The sequence below is a fragment of the Tachypleus tridentatus genome, chromosome 10, assembly GCF_004210375.1.
Source record: "Tachypleus tridentatus isolate NWPU-2018 chromosome 10, ASM421037v1, whole genome shotgun sequence".
Taxonomy (NCBI): Eukaryota; Metazoa; Arthropoda; class Merostomata; order Xiphosura; family Limulidae; genus Tachypleus; species Tachypleus tridentatus.
In genome coordinates, this window is record NC_134834.1 from 30,705,244 (window position 1) to 30,720,895 (window position 15,652).

The following is a 15,652-nucleotide window of genomic DNA, read 5'->3' on the forward strand; positions in this document are numbered from 1 at the left end:
TTTTGCAGTGTAAGACTAAAGGGAAGGCAGCTAGACATCATCACCCACTGCCAACTCTTGGGCTACTCTCTTACCAACGAATAATGGGACTGACCGTCAGATTATAACGCCATCACGGCTGAAAAAGCGAGCATGTTTGGTGCGACGGGGACTCGAACTTGCGATCCTCATATTACGAGTCGAGTGTCTTAACCATCTGGCCCCCCCCGGGCCTGGGAGGAAGGTGTCTATTAAAATTAAATAAATATTTTCAGATAATTTTTTTTTCTAAGAGGACTGATGAACATACGTACACATACATTATATATAAAATTGATGAACATACGTACACATACATTATATAGAAAATTTGCTAAAGAATTGTTGTTATACGACGAAGTTGTTAACTAAACGTTTATGCCTCATTAAATAATTAAAGTTAATATAACGCTTCCCTGTGAAACTAACGCCACCTATTCCTGTTTAAGTATTGCCCACGAAATATTTTGTTGTTACTCGATTGTTAGCACTAAAAGCATATTTTGAAGAATGGGCGTTTTCTGTAAAAACAAAATTTTTGATGTGTAGCATTTTCTGTATATGTTTGAGAGCAAATTTTGAAAACGATTAAAAAGAAGAGAATACCAAACACAATCTAGAAAAACGTCAATAAAAGTTCATTATGTGTCTATATAAGGATTATATGCGTGAGATATGTTTTAAATTCTTTTTAAATATTTCCCTGACCCCCTTTAAATATGCTTTCACCGCATTATTATCCAACCATACACTGAAACATCAGAGTTTCTAAGTTTGCAATGCTTAAAATAATTTTAAAAATTACGTTTACGAAACTAGATTTGCACGGGAGGAATTGTTCTATATATTTTTATAAGTGTTTAAACTTCTCTGTTTTAAATTTAGAATTAGATTAATACGCAAATGCGGTTGTTTTAAAATCATAAAAAGTGGAATTATTTAGAAAGTTTAGTGTTTTGTTTTTATGATTTTCAATAAACACTTGTAGAAAATAACTCGAAAAAGTTGACTACATTTCCGTAAATGTATTAGAAAAAAGTTTCAAGCCACGTAAAAGTTCACGTTTGATTGTTCTTAATATACTGTGCACTAAAACTACAGTACTTAATAAATGATATTTAAGTTTTATCTGTGTAACTTTACTCGTATTACACTAATGGTTAGTGTCTTTTTGATTACTTCTTTTTTTCACTGAACATACGGAACGGCAAATAAGTAAAAATAAATATAAAAATAATTAGGCATGATATAATGTGATAGATATATATATATAATACACACACATAAATATATGTACGCAGAATATCTGAAATTGGAAAGCAAGGGAATATTCTGAATATTTTTTTAGATTAGAAACGAAACACTTTTTGATTATTTGTGCAGAGTATAATTTACTCATTACAATTTATTTATATGAGAAGTTTGATTAATAAACTTTTCAAATTGTAAGAACGCAAATGAAAAACAAAGAAAACTATTTTTTGTCAGAAATACTTATTGTTATTAGTTTTTGAATGAATAATTCGTAGAAACAATCCCCACATATTTGGAACACATTGTATTAAATATCTACAAGTATTATAATATCATGTTGTTGTTGTTTATGTATTTTCAACAATATGTTAAATATCTACAAGTATTCTAATATTATGTTGTTGTTGCTTATGTATTTTCAACAGTATATTAAACATTTTTCAGTGTTCTAGTATTATGTTGTTGTTGTTGTTTATGTATTTTCAACAAAATAATATTTTCCCAAGTATTGCTTTGTTTTGAGCCACTGTTAGCGTAAAATACTATAACTTAGATTTATAAGACTAAACGGACGTAAACTTGTAGTGAACTGTATCTTAAACAGTATTAGTACACAAATACGTATTTCATCGAAACCTTAGTCATAACAAACATTTCTGTAATACATTTTATTTTAATTTTCATAGTTTTCCAGGTAATTACAAAATGTACTGCAACGTGACTTAATAAGAAGAAAAAAAGAGATAAAATATTTATCAGTATTTAAAGGCCTTGTGGCGAAAAAGCATATATTTTAAAACATTCAGCAAATAATAAAAAACAGAAGGAAAATTTGAGCCTTTAGCACTGGGCATAGTAACGGTGTTAAAGGTAATTGTAATTGACCATAAGCACAGATATTCGTAACTAAGATAACAGGCAGTTATATATTTGTTAACAGCCTAATGCACATATTGTTATCTATTAAATGTAGAATGTCCTTTAAAACATTAACAAGGTTACACTTAACACGTGTGAGGTTTTATAATTTATCCGTATATAAGTCACTAAACGTACGCTTCACTGTAGCAAAGTATATACAAACTACATATTCTACAAACTCGACGTTTTTTAGCAATCCGCAAAAACTAATCTTACGTCTTATTCCAAGATATTCATAACATTTAAATACATTCAGTTACTTTCCCAACAACTAAGTATCTCGAACGTCTTGCCGTAGCTTTACGACGTAGATTCACCTCTCCGAGTTATAAACTTTCACCAAAGAAAATCACAGGTGGAAACAGATACACAAATTTAAATCTTTCTTTAACAAATACCTAAAAAAATTAGTTGTATACCTACTATTTTCGTGTATCTTTTGACGCTTCCCAAATGTAACAATAGTATTTATTTCATTGTTGTAATAATTGGTTAAATTCTCTGGATATTCATTTTCAATTCTTCCCTACACACACAATAATATCAACATTGTTTTATATAGTTTACAATAAATAAACACGCCTTAAAAACGTTCTTCAGTCCACGTTTCATCAGATTTATATTTAAAACAACACAAAAACTTTCATTATTTTACTTCTTATTAACACTATAATTACTTGTGAAAACAGAAAGGTTTTAAATCATTTGGACATTTGGGTTTGTTTTATAAATGAAAACAAAATTGACTGGCAATTGGTACAATAATACTTATAAAAAACAAACGTTAACAATCAATGAATAAGAAAGGTTTCCTGAAATCACAAGAACTGGAATTTATTTGCTTTGTTGTGAAAAATATTTACATATTACAATCTTGTTCAATGTCAAACAGTTAAAGCATTAGCTCTCTTCTCACCCTGAATTAGCTATGTATAAGATTCATTTGAGAAATATTTATATTTGATATATTTCGACTCTTAGAACTTGTTTCTAATACTTTTCCTACTTTATTTCAATTAACAGAATCGACGGAGTTCTGCAACAGGTTTGTTGGGGTCACTTAAAAATTCAGTTTCTGATTTGAAATCCACTGAAGAGTGTTTGAGCTTTGTTTTGTTTTTAATACGACATTTCCATAAGACTTTGACTAGGTTGTTTTTCTTTAAAGACCATCTTTCTCAGAGTTTTGTTTAAGTTCTGGTTTGAAACGAGCAATTTGATCAAAGTTTCTGAAAAGGTTGTTAGCTCTGAGCTTCAACACGAACTAGAAAACGACAATCTACTGTAACACATCATGTGTGAAAGAGATTTAGTAACTAAATTATCTTTACAATCAATTCCCATCTTGTCTTTTTTTTTCTCGCTTAACATTCTATTTACAGGTCAATATCTGTACAAACACGGCTTCAAATATAACCGCTGAGTCTGTAAGTTACCGGCCGTCGTAAGGCGAATCTCCGCTGCCATACCCACTTGAGCCGTCATCTCTAGGCCCCGTTTGGAGACCGAGTGCCTGTCTTTTAATCTGCGATAGACCGTTGTAGTTGTAGGGCAGACTTGCAAACAACATGCGTTCCTCATAATCATATTCACACAATATCTTGTTCTCAAACAGATAAAACTTGTCACCGACACAAAATCTGAAATAAATAAAGTAGGAAGATGAAATATTCAGCTAGGGTGGCGATTTAAATGAAAAGTTAAAAACAACACCAAAGAAGACTTCGGTTCTCTTAAAATAACTGATAAGAAACTGACGCTTATTCAAACCAAATTCTTGTTCTCACTTCTCATATATTGAAAAGAGTGACTGCATATCAAATGAATAATTTTATTAAGAAATTTATATCTTGTAATAATTGTGACATAGTCACACTGAGACACTTATCGGACTGTTTGGCATTAGGCATGCTCACTCGTGATTTGTATTTACATATCTGTTAATAACGTCTTTCAAGTAGTACCAGAAACAACTTCTAATACCCTGTTTTAAACTTACGTACAATTAAAACAATGAGTTTGTGTAACGTATTGATGACCATGTCCGAGGTTCATTTGTTACTTTAACAACATAAGAAATTCATGTAATTTTTTTTCAAAGTTTATTAAACAGTACTGTCTTTTTGTTTATTATTATTTATATTAATAAATTTTAGCAAATTTTGTTTTGTCGAAGATTTTCGAGTAACAAAAAGGGTATATTTTTAGAAATGACGTTTAGTAACCTGTTATTCGACGGATTTTCAAATTACTTATTTATTTTGTAAAACTCACCATATTGTACCATTTTTATTTAATTTGTGTTTTCTTCTTGCACCATACTGAGTTATTTTGTGTATTTTCTTGTTTCACTATACTCAGTTACGTTGTGTATTTTCTTGGTGTTACATACTCAACTATTAAGTGTTTTTCTTGTTGCACCACACTCAGTTACTTTGTGTGTTTTCTTGTTATACCTTACTCATTTATTTTGTGTATTTTATTGTTGTACCGTAGTCAACTATTTTGTATGTTTTCTTGTTGCTCCATATTCAGTTACTATATGTATTGTGCAATGAATCCAAATAAGTAATCATAAAACTGAAAGAAGTCGATCATTTTCTAAGTCAAATAGATAGCAGTCTCTGTACTGACTTGTGAGCCTAACTACTAGGTGGAATTTTGTGTGATTTATATATTATGACCGACCCTGTAACCAGCAAAGTTATAGAACGAAACACAATGTGGTATATAAACAGTTTTAAAAACTTTAATCTAAACACCCATTGATAATTCTAGCATTAATTACCTTTTTTTATCTTTCAGATATTTTTGTAATATCTTACAACAAAACTGTTCATTCTAATTACTTTTATCTAGTGTTCAGGTTTTCACTGAAAACTCTCAAAAGTTTAACTCACAATTTGCTTTTCTTCTCATAACACGAATCGACACGTGTATTTAATTTCGTCTTTAAATCACATTTATCGTTGTCAATTACAGTTCAGTGAGCTTGTTCTCACACTTAGCTGTGTTATCTTTTCTTTACATAGTGTAAAACACACACACAAAAACAAGTATCGGAATATTATGTGTAGCTTTCAAATGCCTTAAACATCGTGTTACATGTGATAAATTATTATATGTTACCATCGACGTTATGGGTCATTATTTGAGGTTAGTATAATTCACATTTTGTATTTTATTTTGTTGTTATCTGCCTAACAACTTTAAATCATTCGCTCTGAAAGTGCTAGCGAGTTTACAAGCATATATATATGTATATAACTTTAAATTAAGCAGTATTTTCGAACTATTATATGATACATTTATTCGTAAATCACTCATCTTTAGTTCTTTTAGGATAAACGAGGATGCTAATGTATTTACACAAAATAGAATAACAATCAAATACTCTCAGAACAAGTAAAGATATCCAGATCAGTCCCTGAGAATGACTAGCTTCGTTAAAGAGCATGTGGCGTCAATTTGAAACTACGGTAGGACAAAGAGTTCGGGAGTTAAGTGAAATATTTTAAGATTCATTTCAAACAGCTAATAGCACAGACACACTAGGCAAGTGCCCCAAAACCCCAGTTGGTGTATTTAAAAATATCAGAATAAAAAACCGCAAAAGATATAGTAATGAAGGAACCACCCGAAAACATCCGCACCTATGGACTCGAGCCCCGAATATTTTAACCACCTAACGATGCCCCTACAAAAAGTCATTGTTAAAAGACATTCATTGTAAATATATATATATATATATATAATCAATAATTATTTAAATTATAATAAGGACCTGTGGTTGCACTGTTGGCATGCGAAACATTCCAAGTGATACACATTTCCTCTGGCTCTCATCACCATCTCAAAGGCCGGGATGGTTTTGTTACATGCTGAACATAGTCCTGTTGTTCCAAACAATCTGGAAAATACAAATGGGACAGTTAATTTCAATACTATAACTTCCACCAATTCGTGTTATAAACTTCTTGTTTGTTATTAAGCACAAAGCTACACAAAGGGCTCTCTGTGTTCTGTCCAATACAAATGTCGAAACCTGGTTTCTAATAGTATAAGATGTGTTGTGCCACTAGGGGGCAACTAAAAATGTACCAAATACTTTAGTAAAACCTTTTACTTCTCAGAAATATATTGATAAGCGTAACTAACATTCAGAAGTTGTTTTATTATAACGAGATTCAGGATTTATAGCGTTTTTGCTTCTCTAATTCAAAATGCATAAAATTTCATAATGTTTTTATTTCCGTGTAACCTATGATTTATAAAATTTCCTGGCATTGTGGTCTTCAAGAGTTGAAATCTTTGTGTGATTTAAAAAATATATTAATTCAGTTTTTAATATAATCGTTTGTAATTATGTGTGTGTGTTTTGTTATAGCAAAGCCACATGGGGCTATCTGCTGAGTCCACCGAGTCGAGTCGAACCCCTGATTTTAGGGTTTTAAAACCGCGTAATTATGTGTAGCAAAAGATTGATTCTGGTTAAAAACCATTTTCATTAGTTTGATGAAAAACAGTTCTTTTTCTTTCTGAATGTATCTCCATCACTAGCAGTAACGATAATTAAAAAATGACAACCAACACAAACACGCATTTCGAGTTACGACGCATGATGTTAATACATCTGTTAGGTGAACTTCGTTTCGGTGATTTTAGTTTGTCGAATCAATTTCATTAACTAGACTTTATAGCAAAAAAAGAAAAAGTTCTTGAAGGGTATCTATTTGGTGTAATATTTATTACTGACGTAGGTAATAGAATATTGAGGGTCTGTATTATCAAGTCAAGGCAGCGGATACGGTAGAGTGGTTAAGCTGCAAGGAGTTGGAAAATACAACGTTTTTAATGGTAGAAACATCATGTCACGTTTAGAGAAAGTGAATTATACGTCATATAATCACATGATACTTACGAGAAATATCGCGAAATTACCCCCCTCCAAAAAAATACAGACTAGGGATTTTTGTTGTATTTAAATTTTGACATTTCAGCAGGACCAGTAGTAGTAAACTTGAGGACTTTTTAGGACTAAAAATCACATTAGATCCCTATGGTGAATACAGCGCAGGTAGCCCGTTGTATTGATTTGCACTCAAGAACAAAGAAACCAATCTAGAAGTTAAATCGTAATATGTTTAGTCGAATATGTACTCCAGCCATATTTATAGAATAAGCGTAATTGTAGGCGTACACGTTATTTGCAAATGTTAAATATGACTTGATACATTACCTAAAACACTCCTGCATAGTCATAATGCGGGTAAGTTTTCATTCGATGGAAAAGCTTTTGTGCTACTAATGTGAAACTTAAGGTGCCTTAAGGATTCCCAGACTAATAGAAACATTACTGTCAATGGTGTGACTTACGTAATATATTGATTCATATGTGGCTTAAAACTGAAATAAGCCTTGGAAGTGTAGCTTAGTTTTCCTTCCAAAAAGGGCGTCTAACTGTTTTCTTTGGAAGTGTGTTTACTTAAACGTTCTGCATGGAGATTATGAACCAGGAAATGAACTGACTATATTATATGCTATAATAATTCTATTTACTAACCTGAGATAGTCTCTCTTGCAGAGGATGAGATTGGCCTTGGTGAAGAGGGTGGAGCCCACCTCTCCAAGTCTACAGTCGCAACAGGTACACTTCAGACAGTCCTCATGCCAGAACTGATCCAATGCTTTTAGCAGATATCTTTCTCGGATGACCTTCTGACAACCAGCGCACTCTGGTGCTGACTTACTGTCTCCCGAGAAGCGAGCGAAAGATTCTGTCTTAACGTCCATCGAAACTGAGAAGGAAATTACCAACAAAGCATAATGTAACATATGTGTTAATAGGAAAGTTTTAGATTTTCAATGGTCCTTTAATGAAGTGTTTCAGAGAGAGATTCGCTTCCTTCAGTTTCTTGAAGACCCTTAAACTATTAAGAGTGTGCAGCAAAAATATGTTCACCTTGAACACACCTGTTCGGCTCAGTTCGCAGGTCATAGTCATGTGGTTCTACTTGCGTAAAACTTTTATTTCTGTCAGAAGTAAAATAGGTCCTATCTAAGAACCTTGACAGGCATATGAAAGTTTTCACTGTACAGCTAGAAGGTTCATTACGTACGGAATCAAAGTCTCTAGGAAATATTTGATGGTTAATACAGTTGAAAACGGTAAGATCACAATGTAAAATTGCGCGACATTATGTTTGTTTCTTTTTATTGTTGATTCTCCTGTGTATTGATTGATTGTTAGATGCATGCTACAGGTACGAAGAAAATTAAGTTTCAATATTATAAAATTTTGGATTGTTTTATATTATGAACAGAAACTTGTAATTAATTGAATATGAGATACGCTCTCTACAAATACAGATAATAAAAAATTCAGTATCTACAACATTAACAAGAGTGACAAGTTAGCCTGCCATAACAACAAAAACACGCGAGACGACCATTGGCAACAATATGGGAAATCATCTTATCGATAACAAATATGAGAAACGATCATTGACAGCAAAACAAAGAGAAAGCCACTTATAAGAAAAATGCAGGAGAGAAAAATCACTAATAATAAAAACACAAAAGAGGGAAAATGACAATAAACCCCTGGAGAAGGATACTTACAACAAAAACAGGAATGAGGGCGGACGACATGAAAAAAAAAAGATGAAAAAAGTGCTAAAAAAATACATGGAGTACCACTGCAATTAGAGAGCCCAGAGAAGGGCATGTACAACAAAAGTAGGACCACTAACGCTAAAAACAGAGCACTGATTAAACAAAAACATAAAAGAGAACCAGTGATAATAATAGAGAATAACTGAGTTGAAAAGCAAAACAGTAAGACACTGAAAACAAGAACAGGAAATAATACGACGACAGAAAAATACAAAAGGTACTGAGAGCAGTAACAAGATAGGCCACTGATCGGAAAATGTTAAAAGAGGTCCTCTATCGAAAGAAACGTTTAAGTAAATAAATGTTAAAAAATACGAGAGAATACACTGACAAAAAGCAGAGAGGCTTGTTTGTTTTTTTGGGAATTTCGCAAAAAGCTACACGAGGGCTATCTGCGCTAGCCGTCCCTAATTTTGCAATGTTAAACTAGAGGGAAGGTAGCTAGTCATCACCACCCACCGCCAACTCTTGGGTTACTCTTTTACCAACAAATAGTGGAATAGACCGTCACAGTATAACGTCCCCACGGCTGAAAGGGCGAGCATGTTTGGTGCGACGGAGATTTGAACCAGCGACCCCCAGATTATGAGTCGAACGCCTTAACCCACTTGGCCACGCCGGGCCAGCAGAGAGGCAAAGTAGAACGTACGTACAGGGCAAATTACTATGAGTTTCTTTTAATTTTGCGCAAAGCTGCACGAGAGCTATCTACGCTAACCATTTTTCTTAACTTAACAGTGTAAGACTAGAGGGAAGTCCGCTAGTCCACCACTCACCATCAACTCTTGGGCTATTCTTTAGCCAATAAATAGTTGGATTGACCATCACATTATAATGCTCTCACGGTTAAAAGAGCGAGCATGTTTGTTGTGAGAGGGATTCGAACCTGCCAGCCTTAGATTACGAGTCCAGCGCCTTAACCATATGGCCATGGCGGGCCTAAAAATTACTGTCAAAACAAAACAAAGAATCGAAACTAGTCTGCCTGTTATACCAATGACATGGAAGAAAAGCATCCATAACTTTATTTGATCCGCTTCTATCTGAAAAATTACATTTTCGAACGCACGATGTAAATTACATTTCAGGCACATTAGTTGCGTTCTAATGGTTTAATGCATCCAACCAAATTTAACACTTAAATGAATAAACCACAACCTCCTCGCTGTTGTTCAACTTTATATTAGGTCGCTGTTTTTCACCGTGCTACCTTAATAACCTAATTAAGGCTGCTAATGCTTCGTTTTATAATTCTCTCTGTGTTGTGCTTGGCGCTAATCAACAGCAAGTTGGTTTAAAGCACTTTCACTGCACTAGTACTTGCAACAACAAATGTAAGCGAACCCACGTTCCTTTTTTTTTTTTTAACTCCCGATGGACTGTTGTCACATTGCTTTTCGCCGACGGTGAGAGCTGAGCCAATTATACGCGAGCAACCCTTAGATTCTCGCGAAAAAGCGCGTCTATTTCTTTGTTCGCATACACATGTATATAGATAGAGATTATAGTAGAACAGGTTCACCAGAAAGTGTGGAGGCAAAAGGCGGCTTGTGTGATGCACTTAGCACGACAGGTCCATTAGAGAAAAATAATGCAATTTGAGCGATCGGCGCTCGACCAGCGATAGTCCCAGTTGTGGTACTGAATACGTTTCAACAACACTGCTTCCTTCTATTTTTGAAGAGCCCTTCCTTTAAAACCCACTGAAAGAAAGGCTTCTCACGATTGAACCAAATAGATAGTGTATTAGTTTCGGTTTCCTTCTCTCTTGTCTCTTGGAGAGAATTGAGAAAAAAAACAACAACAAAAAACTCGTTCCATCGTTGTCTACGTGCCTAGCAAGTTTGAAGTAGTGACCAGTATATATACATCAGTGTAATAACACAGCTTGCTGGATGTAGCATTCTGGGTATTTCGTAGGAGGCAGTTCATTCGCAATGAAAAATAAAAGTCTTACTTAGAAGAATTTCATTACATGTGGAGATACCCTGGAAGCGTTAAAAATATCAGTATTGAGATCGATGCTAGTTTAAAGATAAGGCAGTGTAAGACGTACTGCAACATAAGAGTTACTGTAATATACTACTAAAGCACAACAAAGTACAAGAAAGCACTTTCTGTTTAATAATCTTATCATCATGAGTGTTTTACTCAATTGAAAGCGATAAAGTAATAAAGTAATAAACAACAAACTCTCTTAAAAATTAATAAACTGATACGACACGTTTTCTTTAAAACAAACCAAAATTTCTCTGGAAAATGTGCGTGGTATTTCATTTTATTCTGTTCATTTGAAAGATATTTTCTGGGGTAAAAAAACAACAACAAAACTCTTCCTGTTTTATTTTTCTATCTACCAGGATCTACGTAGTTAAACGAACAACTAAATGCCCGAGGGTGATGATGTTTCTGACAAGCTGCTTGACACAAATCCAAGAAAATTAATCGCGTCCTGTGTATTACACTATATAGTTCACTGACCACTACCAATTTTTTTATCTGTCCAGTTCGGTTTTCTTGATGGGTTTTGTGCCCTCAGGGAACCACTCAAATTCGACAGGCACAATTCGAAACCGGAGATTCATCGACAACTTCAATTACGGTAAAGTCCCGTTTCCATAGTGACATTCTTTAATCGAATAAGTAAAATTTCAAATAATAAAAAGACACCATCAAAGACACTCTGATCAAAGACAGACATTTTTTTTATGAAGAACTATAAAGTTTACAACAAACATTTTGTTATACCGAGATAAAAAACAGTTATTGTGCTACTTTTTTTTAATATAACCGAAAAACATCAGTTATACGACGAAACGCGAATTACGCAAACACTACAACCACTGAAAACTCACATAAGAAGTGATTGCTTCATCACGACTTATTTATAAATGATTGCCCAGAAAAATGCTGTTACTGATATAATTGAGTATCTTATGCATTACTGCTAAGCTAATCAGTACACCACGGCATCAACAAGCAATAAAGTTTGTACATCCAAGTAAATAACTAGGATGCCATACGTGAATGTTAACAGATTAACTGTAAACACGTGTTCCGGAGTATTAATTACAAATATACTGCCAATGTGAACGAATAACGTTTAAAAATTAAATACAAGTTAACCGAATAAACGTCTTAATATCAACTAGTTGTGAATTTGTATCTAATAAAAGTAAATTGTTTATATTAACTAAAAGAGTAGTAATAATATTTAACACATGCCAACCACGTGCATCAACTATAAGTGTAGTAATAATTAATAGAAGCAAACTGTTTATATTAACTAAAATAGCAGTAATAATATTTAACACATGCCAGTCACGTGCATCAACTATAAGTGTAGTAATAATGAATGGAATGTTTATATTAACTAAAAGAGTAGTAATAATATTTAACACATGCCATTGTTGATGCACGTGGCTGGCATGTGTTAAATATTATGACTAATCTTTTAGTTAATATTTAACACATGCCAGCCACGTGCATCAACTATAAGTGTAGTGGTAATTAATGGAAGCAAACTGTTTATATTAACTACAAGTATGTTAATCCTTAATGCAAGTAAACCATGTTTAGAAACTACAAGTGTGCATATGTTTCATAGAAGTTAATTTCCAACAATTACTTATGAAATAATCTCAACATGCGTTAGGCACTTTCATCAACTATAAATGACATTGTGCTTAATATGAGTAAATTACATGTGTCAGTTACAAGTGTGGTGATACTTAGTAAAATGTACTTAATAAATTGTTACGTCAGATACAATATAGTGAAGTAAAATACAGGTAAACTACCTAAATCAGCTGTATGCAGGTACGTTAGTCAAATCAACTAATACACTATCTGTATCAACTGCATACGGGTAAATAACTCAAATCAACCAAATACACGGGTAAAGTACTTACATCAACTGCATACAACTGTTTGAATTAACTATACATGTTCTACTCTAAGCATGAACAAATTCACTTACATCAACTCAATGCTTACGAACAGTAAGAAACTTGGAAATAACGTATATCGTCAGTTGGATCATCAGTAAGTACGTTGATAACTAATTAAAATAAGAATTTCAAATCGACTTGATGGCTTTACCAATATGCAATTTTGGTAAAATACATTATACTGGCTGAAAGCTGTATGAAGTTTAGAAGTGAAAAAAATGCTCGTTTTATCGGAGTTTTAAAACGTCATCTATCTTTATGCTGTACAAAGATGAATTTCAAAGACGATACAAGTAGAAGCAGATGTCTTACAACAGTTGTATTTAATGAGGTTCTGGATAAGTCTATATTATATTGACATCAATTGTAGTATTACAGGTGTACTCGTCCAAAAGATTAAATTGTTTTTTTAACTTAGCCCACCTACCCCCAAAAAGCAAATAAATATTTAAAATGAATATTTTTATTTATCAACATACAAAAAAATCAATACTTCATAGTTTTGCCGCCAGAAATATGCAGCGAAGCGCTATGTAATTCTTTTTTTTTCTCCTGTTGGAAACATTATAAGAAGATTTTAAATTTGGTTTTATTTATAAGCCTTTTATTTTCTGTCAATAACTTCTTTTGGAGAAAATACGAAAACCTTATGTAATATGCACTACGGAAGGAAAATATACGTCAGGTAATACAAGCAAGTGAAACTTCATGCTCGCATTCAATGCAAATAGATGTACGCATGCGCAAGGAGACGTTGTTTTCAATACAAATTCCATGTGAAACTTGTCTTCGATATAAAGGATAAATACATTGAAACATATATTAACATAAATCATAATTTGTTCTCCCACAGAAATAGAAAACAAGTTAACAATTTTGATGTTCTGTTTATAAATATTACACATTCCTTAGGATTTTTGTAATTTATCAATTAATAAAATAGTTTATTACGTATGTATTGTCCTAATACGATAAAGAAAAAGTATGTCGGATTTGTGAAAAAAAAAAGAAAAGCAATACCCGAGGAAAAAATATCTGAGCTCTTACTAGACGAATTCATTAGCCTAATCGTGGCCATTTTGCTAGGTTTGAGTGACAAGTTTCGTGTGATTCAGACGCGGTAAAATAAAGTTCGGTTTAGATGACAATCTTATAGAATACTATTCTTAAATGTATATAATTTTCATTTAGTTGGTAGAAGAATGACGAATTTTTGTATCCTTTGACAGATCTGCAAGCAGAATACTTTTTAACCGACGAAAGTCTATAAATCCTTTAATAAAGGACAGATGTACTGTATGATCTCTACATATAATCACTAACAAGGAATAGCGTCAGTAAAACAGCAGTATACACTTACTTGGTAAAATTTGAGTCGGATTGTTGATTACAGATTATAACGACCATAAGTTGAAGTATATATGTGAATGTTGCCAAGTCCTGCGCAGGAGAAAAGTCCTTTCGAAACAACGTGAAAAAGTGAATGATTACCAAGAACTAATGTAGAATTACGAACAACTGGTAGTAGATACCTATATAAAATGTGTTGTTGGAAACTATTCTGGTCTACTTTTGATTTTCTATCTCAGCTCTCAACACACAATTGCCGTGGCTGTTGATCAGCGACGAGCAGAGACGATTCAAGCCGTGACCAAACTTGTCAAGATGTGCTCGAGTGTTCTTCTCGGTTCGTGGTCTGAGAGCGTAATAACGATATAACGTGTTCCGCTGTTTATCTCGTGGCCCACTAGAGGGCAGAGTAGAACACGTAACGCGTCATAAATGATGTCACCAGAGTGTATCGATTAAAAACTTGATCCGAGTGCAAGCAAACAACCATCTAAATAACCACACGAGCTCTTAAGAGTTAAATAATTTATTTTTACTAAATTAAAATATTTAATTAGTGAGTATCATATCCTACCGGCATTATTATTAAATAAAGATTGCCTTTAACAGAAATACCACGCTGTAGGAAATTTATCTTAACGATGGAATTTCTCCAGCACAGAAATATCTATCATATACAATTAAACTCGCTTTAATAAATACGTATAAATCATATATATCACAATTGTAAATGAGCTAATTACGAGGTATATGGATTTTAGATTAAAATAAGTCCAAAAATTACAGTAAGGTATTTTACGGTAAAACTAAAATAACGTACTGTAAAGTAAGAATACAATAACCTGTTTCATAGTAAAAAGGGCCCAGCATGGCCAAGCGTGTTAAGGCGTTCGACTCGTAATCCGAGGGGCGCGGGTTCGAATTCTGGTCGCACCAAACATGCTCGCCCTCTAAGCCGTGGGGGTCGTTACAATGTGACGGTCAATCCCACTATTCATTGGTAAAAGAGTATCCCAAGAGTTGGCGGTGGGTGGTGATGACTAGCTGCATTCCCTCTAGTCTTACACTGCTAAATTAGGGACGGCTAGCACAGATAGCCCTCGAGTAGCTTTGTGCGAAATTCCAAAACAAACAAACAATATTTTCTTCTAATTTCGCGCAAAGCTACTCGAGGGCTATCTGTGCTAGCTGTCCCTAATTTAGCAGTGTAAGACTAGAGGGAAGGCAGCTAGTCATCACCACCCACCGCCAAATCTTGGGCTACTCTTTTACCAACGAAAAGTGTGATTGACGGTAAAATTATAACGCCCCCACGGCTGGGAGGGCGAGCATGTTTGGCGCGACTCGGGCGCGACCCCGCGACCCTCAGATTACGAAGCGCACACCTTAACGCGCTAGGCCCTGCCAGGCCCAGAATAAAAGAAAAAAGTAAAAAAGTGCATTGAAACTAAATATTATAATATGGTATATTAACAGTTACAAGA

At 33.7% G+C, this 15,652-nt stretch overlaps 1 protein-coding gene across 1 annotated transcript; it reads right to left on the bottom strand.

The window, feature by feature from the left end:
• Positions 1–1,922: 1,922 nt before the first annotated feature.
• Positions 1,923–14,552, bottom strand: LOC143228983 (LIM domain only protein 3-like). The gene is made up of 4 exons (XM_076460538.1): positions 14,179–14,552; positions 7,757–7,991; positions 5,978–6,103; positions 1,923–3,833 (listed from the first exon to the last, which is right to left on the bottom strand). The coding sequence occupies exons 2-4, from the start codon at positions 7,984–7,986 to the stop codon at positions 3,626–3,628; spliced, it is 564 nt and encodes a 187-aa protein (XP_076316653.1). The 5' UTR covers positions 7,987–7,991; positions 14,179–14,552; the 3' UTR covers positions 1,923–3,625.
• Between the last annotated feature and the right edge of the window lie 1,100 nt (positions 14,553–15,652).

Bases quoted from the DNA above. Each gene is read 5' to 3' on its own strand.
- LOC143228983 (XM_076460538.1), bottom strand. From the start codon at position 7,986: ATGGACGTTAAGACAGAATCTTTCGCTCGCTTCTCGGGAGACAGTAAG. The intron at 6,104-7,756 runs GTTAGTAAATAG...TGTATTTTCCAG, and splicing joins TGCAAGAGAGACTATCTCAG to ATTGTTTGGAACAACAGGAC. The intron at 3,834-5,977 runs GTCCTTATTATA...TATTTATTTCAG, and splicing joins TGCCAACAGTGCAACCACAG to ATTTTGTGTCGGTGACAAGT.